At 37.5% G+C, this 14,094-nt stretch overlaps 1 protein-coding gene across 1 annotated transcript; it reads left to right on the top strand.

Annotated features, from left to right (window-relative positions):
- Window positions 1-10,581: 10,581 nt before the first annotated feature.
- On the top strand, window positions 10,582-14,094 carry LOC132306990 (elongation factor 1-alpha-like). The gene is made up of 3 exons (XM_059804625.1): window positions 10,582-10,726; window positions 12,313-12,794; window positions 12,907-14,094. The coding sequence occupies exons 2-3, from the start codon at window positions 12,333-12,335 to the stop codon at window positions 13,786-13,788; spliced, it is 1,344 nt and encodes a 447-aa protein (XP_059660608.1). The 5' UTR covers window positions 10,582-10,726; window positions 12,313-12,332; the 3' UTR covers window positions 13,789-14,094.

Raw genomic sequence — 14,094 nt, forward strand, 5'->3', positions numbered from 1 at the left:
ATATGTGTGTGTATCTTTATTTTAATGTTGCGTGTGTGTATATCTATAAGATAGCACAGATTGTTGAGCAGGAAAACAAACCAACCTCTCAAACCCTTAAACTTTCCTAATTCTCTCTCTAAAAAGAACACATAGCTTGCTCGTATACTGGAGAAGCGATGGCAGTGGAGTTTCTGCCACATTAAGCGCCGATCCAAGGTTGAACAAATCATGGTCCTTTGAAGCATGAAGGGTCATAGTACTTGGGTTTTGTTACCTCGTCTCGTCCACCTGAACCGTGAGTTTCGCCGGCGAAAATCCATTAAGCAAGCCCATACCGATGCTCTCTTCATGACCAACGCCGCGATGGAGATGAACGGGTGATGGTCCTTTGGTGTTGATAACTTCGGTAATTTGTGGTACCAAACCCATTGCCGGAAGAGTTGTTGATGCAGTTAACAGAGCTCGCGGGTGACCGTTGCCGACCAGGTGCTCGCTGATTTATTGGTCGAGCAAAGAATTGCTTCGCACCGGAGTAAATGGTTGGACCTGTTTTGATTTTCTTTGACTTTCACAGGTGTACAGTGCGAAATATCACTGAAAATCCAAACTGGGTATGGATGATGGCTGCCGGCGATATACTTGCCTTGGAACCTTGAGTGTTTCTCCGGCGGCGAAATTTGCTTCCTTCCTGCCGTTGCCGCTGACATTCAAGGCGAGGAAGGAAGGTGACGGCAAGCTCATGGCGGTTTCGACGGCGCCGGGAAGGTTGCCGAGGTGCATGCATCCAGCCGAAAAGGCTGGGTTAAATTATGGTGGACACTTAATCGTTGCAATTGGTGAGATTTAACGATGAGAGTGATATATCCGGAGAGCCGTGACCATGAATAAAGCCATGACAGTGGCGAGAAAATTTACGTCCCACCAAAACGATTTCTTTCTCTCCGGCCGAATGCTCATGCTCTGAAGTATACCAGTGCCCACACTTTCTCTGCCGGTATCGTTATTTGTTCCAGTCTCGGTGATTAGTTTCCGGCTGGCAAAACCTCAAACTATTTGCTGCAACCTAACGGCGACATCCATGCTCGCGGGAAACACAGTCGCCGGCGATATCTATGCCACCGCGTTGTCCAGCGGTGATTTTAGAAACAGTGCGACACTCTCTCTATGGCCAACACCAGCCCAGAGACGAATGACTGTAATCTGTTGAAGCGGGAAGATGATGGCCATGCTGCAATCAAGCTCATCGCCAGTGGTTTGCCTATGTATGTGATGCATAGAGCTCGCTGACGCCATCACATGGGTCAGTTTTGAAGCCCACCCGAAATAAAAAACTGTCAAGTATTGATGATGGCCGATGTTGTGGGTACCATTACCGGCGGCGACGCCGCCGAAGGGAATACAACTTGGTTATATTTGTTTCAGATAATGTTACTCTTGTTAATAAACTTTACATCATATGAACTCTTTAAGACTAGAAAACTGCCATAAGCTGTTGCAACTTGCAAGTTTTGGTTAGTTGTCATCATCATGTTATAACTATAGCACTATACTACATTCGTGCAATTAAATTTGAATTGTTGACTTTAAAAGCTTGCTCTGGATTAGTTTTCCACATTTTTTTTGCCTTTTTCCTCCGAGCTATTGGTTCTGCTTTGAGTGAACAGTTGTCAAGTGTTAATGGTTTTTCAGCTATAATCCCATCCCTTCCTGTTCCACTACCTCTCTCTGGCGGCAGTGACTTCACGAAGAAGACGACTGGCGCGACAATCTCTTCTTGGCCGGCGACGGTCCATGGCAAACACGTTGCGATGCTTGGCAGTATGAACTATGAATCATGTTCGTTCCTTGGTTGGTCAGTGCCCATTAAAAAATGGGTTTGCATGTTGATGGTTGGGTGGATGCTACAACATCATGCATAGATCGGCTCACGCAGTTCCTAGAAGCTCGCCAACTTTTGGTCTTTCTTCACCAACGTTCTCATAAGATCAGTTTTGAAACTTACCCAAAATGGCAAAGCCCAAAACTGTTAGGTACACGTACGGGTAATGGAAAATGGTGGGAGCATCGTCTCCGGTGACGTCGTCGCCGGTGGGGGTGACAATGTTGATGCTTGCAATGAAAACTTGCATGTTTCTTGGGCGGCAAGTATGATCCACACTTCTTCATTTTTCCTATGGGACTTGCTTTTATTTTGAGACAGACGTGAAGCTGCTGCATAGTTCATTTCTCTCTCTCTTTTGGATTAAATGGGTTTCTATATTTCTCTTTCCAAAAAGTGGTCCGTAGCTGTTGCTGTGTTCTGATCTGGTATATTTTTGAAGCTTGAGCGGGTTGGACGCTTCAATATGGCCTAGGTACAAATGGCTATTGTAAATAATTGTACACTTCTCTTTTCTTGTTAATATTTGGATTTAATTATCCATACATTAAAGGCAAAATTAGCTTTGATTGGTCCCGGGCCGAACACAAAAAACTGGCCTAAATAAATACAACTCTACAAAAATTCGGTACGAACCCATTTTCATAGAGTTGGGGGGCAGTTGTTAACACCTAAAATATAATTCGAGGCAATCATGCCACGTGGTCAGAAATTACAAGGTCCGATCATCAGGACGAAAGATTAATTTCTAATCATGGTGATCCGATTTAAGGCTGAGAATGAAGAAGAGTGGAATTTTTAGGCCATTAAGACTGATATGAGGTTTTGAGCTCATAACAGGCTATGATTGAGAGTCTCAGTCACTATGGTTATGAGAGTCTCAGTCTCATGATCATGAGTCTTAGGCCAAACCTTCTCAGTCACTATGGTTATGAGAGTCTCAGTCTCATGATCATGAGTCTTAGGCCATATTTCTCTCAGTCACTATGGTCATGGGACTCTCAGTCTCAATGGTTATGATCATGAGTTTAGGCCATATTTCTCTCAGTCACGATGGTCATGAGTTTAGGCCAAAGTACTCTCAGTCACAACTTTCTCAATCACAACGGTCATGGTCATGAGACTATCAGTCATAATGGTCACGATCCAAAGTCTCTCCAGAGACTCATAACCAGCCATGATCAAAAGTCTGGACCGTTATTCCTCTCGGTCACAATGATTATAAGACTCTCGGTCGTAATGGTCATGATCATGAATCTTAACCAAGATTTTTAGTCACTTTGGCCATGATCAAGACTCATGACCAAATATGGTTATGATTAGGGGTCTCGGGTCATAATCACTTCAAGAATCTTTGGGATAATTCAAATGAAGATCGGCTGGAATCCCAATGATTTGAAAACCCAACAAGTCAGGTCTGGAAACGTGAAAGAGCTTGAAATAGAAAATGACAACTTGACAATATCAGAAGTTCAGAACTACAATTGGAAGGTTCTCACCTACATCTGACGAGGAGAGTCAGAATTGTCAGTAATCAGATGCCTCCAGGCTAATGTACAAATCAAGCCAGACATGACAGGTGCAGAGAGCTGAAAATGGCTTGAAGACCAAAATCATCAAGCATGAAAGATAAGGCACCACTTAGTTAAAAATACTATGTCAGACATACTTTAATTTGCCTATAGAAGGATGTGCAAGTCAGTCAACCTGACCAGCTCAGCAAGGTGGTTAGGAAGGGTCACTTTCAGTTTACAACCAATCAATTTCTAGAGAAACGGTTGAGAAGGACAACACCAGGTGGAAACCTCTATAAATACCCTCTCAAGCTTCACAAGGAAGGGGTCCAAGACCATTTCTAAAGTTCAACCTTTAGCATTCATATCACTTAGCACTTAGCTTTTATTTCATCAAGTTCAGTTTAGTATTATCAGTTTAGTACTTAGTTCATCTTTCAGTATTCAATACTTTAGTTTCAATTTCAATCAAGAGTTTGTAATTCATTCATCATTGTAATCAGTCAAGTTCAATGAAGAAAGGTTTGCAGATTCAGGTATATTTATTGTCCAGTTAAGTTGCTTCTAATTCATGTTTATCTTGAGTGTTTAAAGTCCTTTCTTAAAGGCAATAGCAACCTTAAGGAGAGGGTCATTCCTACTCTCCAACTTTCGCCTGAATCACCTTAGGTCGGTGACCCGACCCGGTAGGAATAGTTTGGCAAGAAATATTCGAGTCCATCAGGACTCTGGCACGCCCGCGTTCTAGGTCAGCCGTTCATTGGCTAGCGACCTCAGACCACTTTGTGAGCCAAACAACTTGTACGTTCCTGATTATTTCCACTTCCCCTCTTTATGGTTAGTTTGTGCTGAAAAATTTGTAGGTAGTTCTCAATTACAACTACAATCCTGATTAACGGGTATGAGTTATTCTTGATATAATTTTCACTTCTGGACACACAAAAAAAATAAAAAAAATAAATAAAAATAATATTGAATATGAATCATAAGCGACATGATCTTAATTTTTTGTAAAGTCACGCAAAATTATGAGTAAATTTGTATAATGAAAAAGCTAGCCGTATCAACGTGGTGAGTCTTACATGATATATCGTTTACATTATAGAGGATTGATCTTTAATTATAGATTATTTTTAGGTCCAGTGTCATTCAACCACCGAACATATACAATATATGGTAAAGTGCAAAAAAACACCCCTTAAATATGCTTATAGTGCATATCACACCCTTCCCGTGCAAAAAACACTCATGAAGTTTCAATTTGGTGCAATCAAGTCCTTCTGGCAAATTTAAAACCAAACTTGACTAAAATACCCTTAGCCAACAATTTTATAAAATATATAAAAATACAAAATTTTATAAAAAGACCAAAAAGGACAATAAACATCCCCATTAGTCTCTCACGCGATAGGGCACTCCTCACCGATTCTTTAACAAACTCCCTCTCCCTCACCCTCACTCTCACCTTCACCTTCCCTCTCCAAATGCAGAGAGTTGCATAAAGGGGGTTCACCTTGCTGGTTCAGTCAATATTACAGATACATCCATGGGTGGTGGTAAGCTTCAATATATACAAACAGTGAGAGAGACCCAATCGGCGAAGCAACTCCGGCGACCATGAACACCGGCGAGACTCGAGAGGTTGTTCGATTTTAAGTTCTCACCAAATGCTGGACTTCAACGCCGTCGAATCTACGACTGTGTAGTCGCCGTCGAATATGCGTCGAATCTGCTCTCCGGGGCTCTGTGTCATCGCCGACATCTTCTTCGGCTTGCTGTCACGTGCGAATTGGGTATCTTCAACACGATCTTGAATGTTGAATACGACCAATTTCACTTAATTGTTCCTATAATTACAGTTTCTCAAGCAACTCCGCCACCTCCAATCCACAACCCACAAGCCGGTGGTACCCTGATTCGTAGCGATGTCGGCATCGGTGCCAACCTTGTTCTCTCCATAAACGCCATTGAGAGCTCGGAACTGAGCTTTGAAATGGGTTCGCTCCGAGTTGAATCAAAACCCATTAAAGAATAGATCGTTTTTGGCATTTCCGCGTGAAGCTCTGGGATAAATCCGTGTCATCCCTTTGATGCAATACTTCAGTTCACAAATCACTGCCCATAAACCAAGAATTTGGTTGTGCTGGTAGAGGTGGCAGCGAAGGAGGCGCGCCGACCACCGCCACTGTGGCTTCTTCCACCCTCTCTCCTTTTTCATTTCGATCTCTAATTTATATATATATATATATATATAACAGATCAAAATCAAAATTCTAATATTAATTCAATTAGGTTTAATTGCAAATTAATGAGGTCCGAAATCATTCAATCGCAAATATATACAGGCATTGATGCTCTCCCATGAACCAATTCACTCGGTGCAAGCTTTGTCTCTATACCCAGCTGAGGACAAAAACCAAAAATATAGATAGCTTTACAGATCGGGTGAATAGTGATCTAACGGGGTTTTAGTGACCATGAAAGTCTGGCGAAGGTACCATGCTTTAGTTACCATGAATTTATACTAAGGTACTGAGATGAGAGAACGATGGTTGATGGTGATAATTTTGGCTTAGTGGAGAGTGTTGGTTGGCGTTTCTGATGTCGGGTGTGGGGGTTGTGAGGGTTAGTAGGTGGATCTCACCACCGCCGTTGATCACACGAAGCTTTGTTCCGACAGTGGCGTCACTGTGGGCGATGGCTTTCATGGTCACCATCAACCGGTGGTTGAAGAAGAAAAGAGAGAAGGATAGGTATTTTTGGAAGACTAGAAGGGTGTTACAGTAATAATTTAGGGGTGTTTATTGCACAGAGGGGTAATTTTGCACAATTTTAAAAGATTAGGGGTGTTTATTACAAACTTTTTTAAATAGGGGGTAAAAGTGCTACTAAAAGTATACTTGAGGGGTGTTTTCTGCACTTTACCCTACACAATCTCTATCTCACATATATTGAAGAATTATCCAAAAATATCCTTGGAGGTTGCTCTAAGAGGATTCGATTCTCGACCTTCCGAATGTAAATCGAATGTCTCTGAGGTTAGGCTATCCTTTACAGTTTATTACAAGTATTAAAGTACTCTTAATTCAGTTTGATATTTAAAAAAAGAAAAAAAAATCATAATATACATAAAGATGATGCGTGTATCATTTTCTACAGAAAAATCTGTTGAATCCCTTTCTAGATCCTGTCTTTTTCAAATTCACGCTGATGGAATAGCGTTCATGGGCCGAAGCATCGACTTGCCTCTCTCCCTCTTTCAATTTGAGTCTGTTTGTGCGTGCACAAGTTTTTGGTGGGCTATGTCCTCTGTGTGTGTGTGTGTGTGTCTATATATATATATATATATGTAAATATATACATGTGGAGGTGAATTGTCCATTTGAAATTATGAAGAAAACGGACAGGCAAATGACATCAATGATCAAACCATGGTCGGCAAAGTTCTTCCACTCGCTACTGTACCAGAAAACCCATCATGACATTGCTTCACTTCTCTTGGTGGACATCTCGGAATACTGAAAATGTAAAATTATTTATTTTATGTAATCGGAAAAAATAATTGAGTACTGCATTATTGGTGCCTCCGAAATAATCAATAATTTTAATAGCTTAGAGCATGATAAATGAAACAAATTAGCAATAAATGGTTATTTTAGACTTTTTAATTTTGAGATCCTCAAAAAGAGTTGTTCATTGATCAAGTGTCCTAATAATGAGATGACCTCAAATTCCAGCCCAATTAGTGAGGGCTGAAGCACGACGACCCAGTGGTAACCTGCAAGGTGAATTCTGACGTCGACGAATGAAGATGCAACACATGGACGATGGGATGCCTCATAATTGACCGTTGCTCAAAATACTCTAATACTTTGTTAGCCAGGAAGGAAGGAAGACGTGTGAAAAGAAAATAAAAATGAAAAAATTTGTTCGATAGAGATCATACAAGGAAATAAATAATAATAGGAGAATGTGTTAGCATTTCTTTACAAATTTTTGTCTGTTAAAAAATGGGCATAAGAAAGAGAGAAGAAAAAATGGAGTATTAAATACTATTATAAATTATATAAGTTTTAAATTACAGTATTATCGCGAATTAAAAACGGGAAGAGTCCCAAATCCGATGTGGCTACATCAAACTCTTAAAAAAATAAAAGAAATTAAAGCCTACTCTCTTACACGCTATAACGGGAGGGCAAAAAAAAAACAAAGGAAAAAGTTTCATCAGCCAAATTGGCTTGCTCACCAGAGCTAATTATTGGTGGTGGTATTTGGCAGAATCATTTGATAGCTTACGGGGTTTAAGGACTGCTTACAATGAATTAGAGGGTGCTCTTCTATTCACCTGAATAAAATGAAGAAAATATACAATATCTTTTCTATAATATCTCATCCATTCTTCTCTTTCTTCCATCTAATTTTTTCATTTCATTTGAAAGGAGCATAATAATTAATAAAACCAACACTTGGCAGCTATTTTGGGGAGAATGGGCTTTCAAGGTGAGCTAATTAATTAGTTGGTAGAATGATGGGCTTATTTGTTGGGCATATAAATAGTGGGCCGAAATCATGACAAATGTAGAATACAAGCACAAAAGAGCTTCTAGTATGGTGAAAGTGGGCTAAAGTATAAATGGTTTAGTGGGACACGTGTCGGCCACAAGTTAAGTGACCCCCAAAAAAAAAAACGTAAACAAATAGTGTGACCATACTAGAAAAATCTAACAACTTATTCTAATTTATTCTACTACAGTACATTGAAACAATTACCGAGTAAAGTATCATTTTTTCCAAGGATAACTCTTCAATTTCATTCCATTTCTTCAGATTTTTGTTGATAGAACAACTTATTCTAATTTGGAACAGATTAAATGCAAAAAATTGTCTAAACAAGTAATGCCAACAACAAATTAAATGCAAAATAATGTTGGAGAAAACTTGTCCTTGCAATTTCATATCTGGCTTCATTTTATTTCTTATAAAGCTCCATTTGTTTAGAAGTGAGTTTATTTATTATTATTATTATTTTTTTGGTTTGTTTGTTTAGATCATTTGCTTAGAGTTATTAATAATACAAACTTTTTAAGATGCTTGAGTTTGTCTTTCTTTCAATTCGCTTATTTGTCTTATTAATTACCCTTCCTTTTTTTTTTTTTTAAGTACCTTGGCCAATATGTAAGACTTTGAATTCACTATATTTTTCACTTTGTTTAATTACTTTTTATTTTATATGTATGTATGCACATATATATATATATATATATATATAAAGTACCTTGGCCTCGCCAGTAATATTGGTAATATTGACACATTATTTTTAATTGTCAAATTATAAAGGATAGGGTATATATTAATTATGAAATCATAAATGGTAGGTACACACTTACCAATATTATTATATTTTTAGATTTTATAAGTAAAAATGATGTGTCCATTTATTATTGATTCACATTAACAGTGAAGATGAAGTACATATTCTCATAATCTATGTATTGTCCATATCAATTTCTCCTTAATTAAAGCTTTTAATGCTTATTATCTATATGATTTTTATTAAAATTAATTTAATTCTCTATTACTTGGGACATTTCAACAATACAATGGCAATCAAGGACTTTACTAAATTACCAGATAAAAATAAAAATATGCATTTAAAATGAAAGAGCAGGAGGATAAGGTTTTTATTAATATCATGACATTGAAAATAGTTAAATTAATAGCAAGTGGGATCTTTTAATATATATTTTTACACAAACATTATTGTTTAATGTTTTTAAGCATACACCAACTTCTAAGAATACATTACAAGTAAAATATGTTCTCTCTCAAATGAGTGTAACATAATTGCACTATACCTTCAAAATTAATAATATTATTACTAATATAAATAATGGTTTGTGGTAACCATATTAAATTGTGTGGATCAAATGTAAATGAGGCATAACACATAAAGACGTTGAAATAGAACAATTATAGCTAATAATACTACTTACTACCTCAATTCATTATTAAATTAAGAATATTTTTAAAAGTATATTATATTCATTCTGTCCCAATTTAATGGTCCATTAATAAACATTTAGTTTTAATTTTTCTAAAAAGGTACAGTAAAACCTTAAAAGGTAATATTTAGTATACTTCCACTTATTTGTTGTAGGAAATTATCTAACTGAATGTTTTTTTATTGGTTATTCATATACAATATATGTAAGTGGAGAGTCCATTCTTTTATTTATCCCATTTGTTGTAGTGAATTACCAGACTTATTTATTTTAATTACTCTATTTATGCATAGATAAATAAGTGGGGCCTTCCACTTACATGTATTGTACATAAATAATTAAGTAATTCACTGTAATAAATCGATACAAGTATCATTACTTTTAAAATAAATAGGTTTGACAATTCATTACGACAAATGGAATAAATAAAGGAATGGACCTTTCACTTACATGTATTGTGTATAAATAACCAAGTAAAAATATTTGGTTAGTTAATTCACTGCAATAAATCGGTGCAAGTATCATTACTCTTCTTTTAATTAATCCATTTATACATAAATAAAAAGTGGGATCCTCCACTTACATGTATGGTACATAAATAATTAATCAAAAATATTCGATTAGATAATTTATTGTAACAAATTATTGCGAGTATCATTACTCATTTTAAAATTTAAATGGTGCTTGTGAAAAGATTGCATTTGTTATCCCTTTGACTTTTTAAATGAGGTAGATATTTTCTTACAAAAAAAAAAAAAAAAAAAAAAAAAAAAAAAGAAAAAAAAAAAAGGGGAAAGATGGACTTTTAAATTAGGAGAGAGGGAGAGCTGTTTAATGGAGTATATACAGTTTTGACACTCATTATGTTTTTTGTAAGCAGAAAATAAAATCGAAAAAAGTTTTAAAATATTAATATTGGAAAAGGAACTTGACATTAAATTTCGTTTCCCCAAAAATAAAAATAAATAAATAGTTTAAAAACACAAATATTGGAAAAGTTAAGCCATTTTGCATAAGGATAATATGGTAATTACGCCAGTAAAAGGGCCAAAGGATGGTAAGTGGACAAGATGTACACAGTATGGCAGCTGTAACAAGGGTCATAGCAGCCCACAGGAATCCACGGCTGAAAAGAGAGATTACCCTAGCTCACAACCGTCGGATCTATTGATCCAACGGTTCAAAAAAACCCTAACGATGATGAAGCACTACTGCCTCGTTTATAAACCTTAAGAGGCTACTCTCGCCTCTCATTCTCTCTCTCGCTCTACAAAACACCCTCTCTCTCCTCCTGAGTTCGGCCAGCGAGAGAGCTTCCTGAGTCTTCGATTCTTCTTCATCTGCGAAAGGTCAGTTCTCTCTGCTCCTCTTTCTCAGTATCTCCTAGGGTTTCTATAGGTTTTCGTATTATTCTTTATTGGAATCTTTAAAGTGTTTTTGTTCTTATGACTGTGTATATTCATCTGTTGAAATATATGATATATATGTACAGATCTGTTGTTGTTTTGAGCTGATTTGTGCATCTGTAGTGTTGTTTTTGTATGATAAGATTCATCTGTGCAGTGGATATGTATTTTTCTTTTCAGATGCACTAGTACCAGTAGATGATTTTGGATCTTCTGTTATGTTTTGAATTATAGGACTTGGATTGACCTACTAGATTTACTCGATTTGTATGTGTGTTTAAGTTCATACGTATATTCGCTTGACATGCTTTTGATGCGATTTCAAATTTTGATGTGGTCAGGAAGATATTAGTTTGCTTGTGTAGCATCTGGAATTTGATAAATTTGTTCCGATTGTTTGTGTATTTTGGAGTAAGTTTTAGGCATCTAATCTGTAGATCGCTAGTTTGCTACTTTTGTCTAATCATCATCAATTTATTCTTGCTGGATTGTGTTCTCTGCGTTGAGCATACTTTGCTATTCTATTTTTAGCTGTTTATGCCGAGGGAAACGGTAGCATTTGTATGTTTTATTTTCGAAGTGCAAAGTCTTTAACAATCTTCTTGTTTATCTTTTGTATGATATTTATGATAGGTGTGTGGGATCCTCTGCTGAATACCTTCTATAGCGTGCTGTACATTTTAAATCCATGTTAAACACATTTGTTCTTGATTTCAATAGATTTTTGTGTTGAAACCTAGAAAAAATATGTTGAAAACGGGTTTTAAGTTAGTTGAATTATTGTTATTATTTCTAGTTTAAGTGCCATTTAAATGTGTTTTCACATTTGTTCTATGTGTTGAAATTGTTTTGAAATATCGAGCAAATGATTTTGAAACAAAAAAAAACTGCACAGCACTCTACAACAGAAGGCAAATACAGCAGATGATTCTGACTCTTGTGATAGATGCTTTTCTTTTAGCTTTCTATCAAATGATTTTTGAGAAAACTGCAATATAAAGCAGAAAAAGTAGGTTTCAATTTTAGTGTGATATATATATATATATATATATAAGTGGAAAAATGAGTTTGGCTAAATTAAATGGTTATACATGGCTCTGTTGAATATGTGATTATTTTTATGCAGCACTATTCTAGTCTCATTCTCATAATTTATTTCTTTATGACACAATTATGAAAGATTTCTTTACGACACAATTGCACTATCATGAAAGATTTGAATACATTTGGAGGCTTTGTTGTACGCTTTGATAGTCTAGCCTGTGTCTGGGCAGTGTTTTGGTATTTTGCATTTGGCTCCTTTTCATTAGTTAGTATCTATGACCAATGTGGTAAAAAAAAATATATATATATCCAGTACTGTTGTTATTTTTGACAGGATTGTTTGTTATTCTGCATGTGCTTGACTATTTCAATTTGGTCCATATTTTGTTTATGTACATAGTTTGTTATAAATATTGATATTTATTTTCCGGAATATTTTTGTACTAACATACCATTTTCTTTTGAATTTTGTTTTTTAATCTCAGGTTTTCTAACAAAGTGAAGAATGGGTAAGGAGAAGGTTCACATAAACATTGTGGTCATTGGCCACGTTGACTCTGGCAAGTCAACCACCACTGGGCATTTGATCTATAAGCTTGGAGGTATTGACAAGCGTGTCATTGAGAGATTCGAGAAGGAGGCTGCTGAGATGAACAAGAGGTCATTCAAGTATGCCTGGGTGTTGGACAAGCTGAAGGCCGAGCGTGAACGTGGTATCACTATTGATATTGCCTTGTGGAAGTTTGAAACCACAAAGTACTATTGCACAGTTATTGATGCTCCTGGACATCGTGATTTCATCAAGAACATGATCACTGGTACTTCCCAGGCTGACTGTGCCGTCCTCATCATTGATTCCACCACTGGTGGTTTTGAAGCTGGTATTTCCAAGGATGGTCAGACCCGTGAGCATGCTTTGCTTGCCTTCACTCTTGGTGTCAAGCAAATGATTTGCTGCTGCAACAAGGTGAATTTCTGAGTTATTATATTTGTTTACTGATGCTTCTTTCGGCAGCCAGCCTAATTAAAGTTTTAATTTGGGAGTGAGACTAATTTTTGTTTTGTTAATCTGTGTATAGATGGATGCCACTACCCCAAAATACTCGAAGGCAAGGTATGAAGAAATTGTGAAGGAAGTCTCATCCTATCTGAAGAAGGTTGGATACAACCCTGACAAAATCCCATTTGTTCCCATCTCTGGTTTTGAGGGAGACAACATGATTGAGAGGTCTACAAACCTTGACTGGTACAAGGGCCCAACTCTTCTTGACGCTCTTGACATGATCTCGGAGCCCAAGAGGCCCACAGACAAGCCCCTCCGTCTACCACTTCAAGACGTCTACAAGATTGGTGGTATTGGAACTGTCCCAGTGGGACGTGTTGAGACTGGTGTTCTCAAGCCTGGTATGGTTGTTACCTTTGGACCAACCGGCCTGACCACTGAAGTCAAGTCAGTGGAGATGCACCATGAATCTCTCCAGGAAGCCCTGCCCGGTGACAATGTCGGGTTCAATGTGAAGAACGTTGCTGTCAAGGATCTCAAGCGTGGATATGTTGCTTCCAACTCCAAGGATGATCCTGCCAAGGGAGCTGCCAGCTTCACCTCTCAGGTTATTATCATGAACCACCCTGGCCAGATTGGAAATGGTTATGCTCCAGTTCTTGACTGCCACACCTCCCACATTGCTGTCAAGTTTGCTGAACTCCTGACCAAGATTGATAGGCGATCTGGCAGGGAGGTTGAGAAGGAACCCAAGTTTTTGAAAAATGGTGATGCAGGGATGGTGAAGATGATGCCAACCAAACCCATGGTGGTGGAGACTTTCTCCGAGTACCCACCCCTTGGTCGTTTTGCTGTGAGGGACATGCGCCAAACTGTGGCTGTAGGAGTTATCAAGAGTGTTGATAAGAAGGATCCCTCCGGTGCCAAGGTAACCAAGTCTGCTGCAAAGAAGAAATGATGTGGTGTTGAAGAGTTTCTCTCACTAGTTGAACAACTGGTCTATTTTCCTTCCCCTCTAGTTATTTTTGGACTTCGTTTTCTGCCATTCTAGCAGTTTTGTTTATTGTTCTGGAAGCTTCTGTCACTGCTCTTTTAGGCTCACTTGCGAGGACAGTCGAACCATTGATGGAAAAGAGGCATTTGCCGTTTCTTAATTTGGTTTTTATTGCAATGAGATGAGTTGTAGTTGGTGTCATTAAAACTTCAGTTTGTTGTGAACTCGCGCTTTTTACAATTATACTACTTTCTTCTCTGTTTGAGTTTA

The sequence above is a fragment of the Cornus florida genome, unplaced genomic scaffold, assembly GCF_030987335.1.
Source record: "Cornus florida cultivar Cherokee Brave unplaced genomic scaffold, ASM3098733v1 CherokeeBrave_3.0.0_Hap2_Chr05, whole genome shotgun sequence".
NCBI classification, from domain to species: domain Eukaryota; kingdom Viridiplantae; phylum Streptophyta; class Magnoliopsida; order Cornales; family Cornaceae; genus Cornus; species Cornus florida.

Bases quoted from the DNA above. Each gene is read 5' to 3' on its own strand.
- LOC132306990 (XM_059804625.1), top strand. From the start codon at position 12,333: ATGGGTAAGGAGAAGGTTCACATAAACATTGTGGTCATTGGCCACGTT. The intron at 12,795-12,906 runs GTGAATTTCTGA...ATCTGTGTATAG, and splicing joins TGATTTGCTGCTGCAACAAG to ATGGATGCCACTACCCCAAA.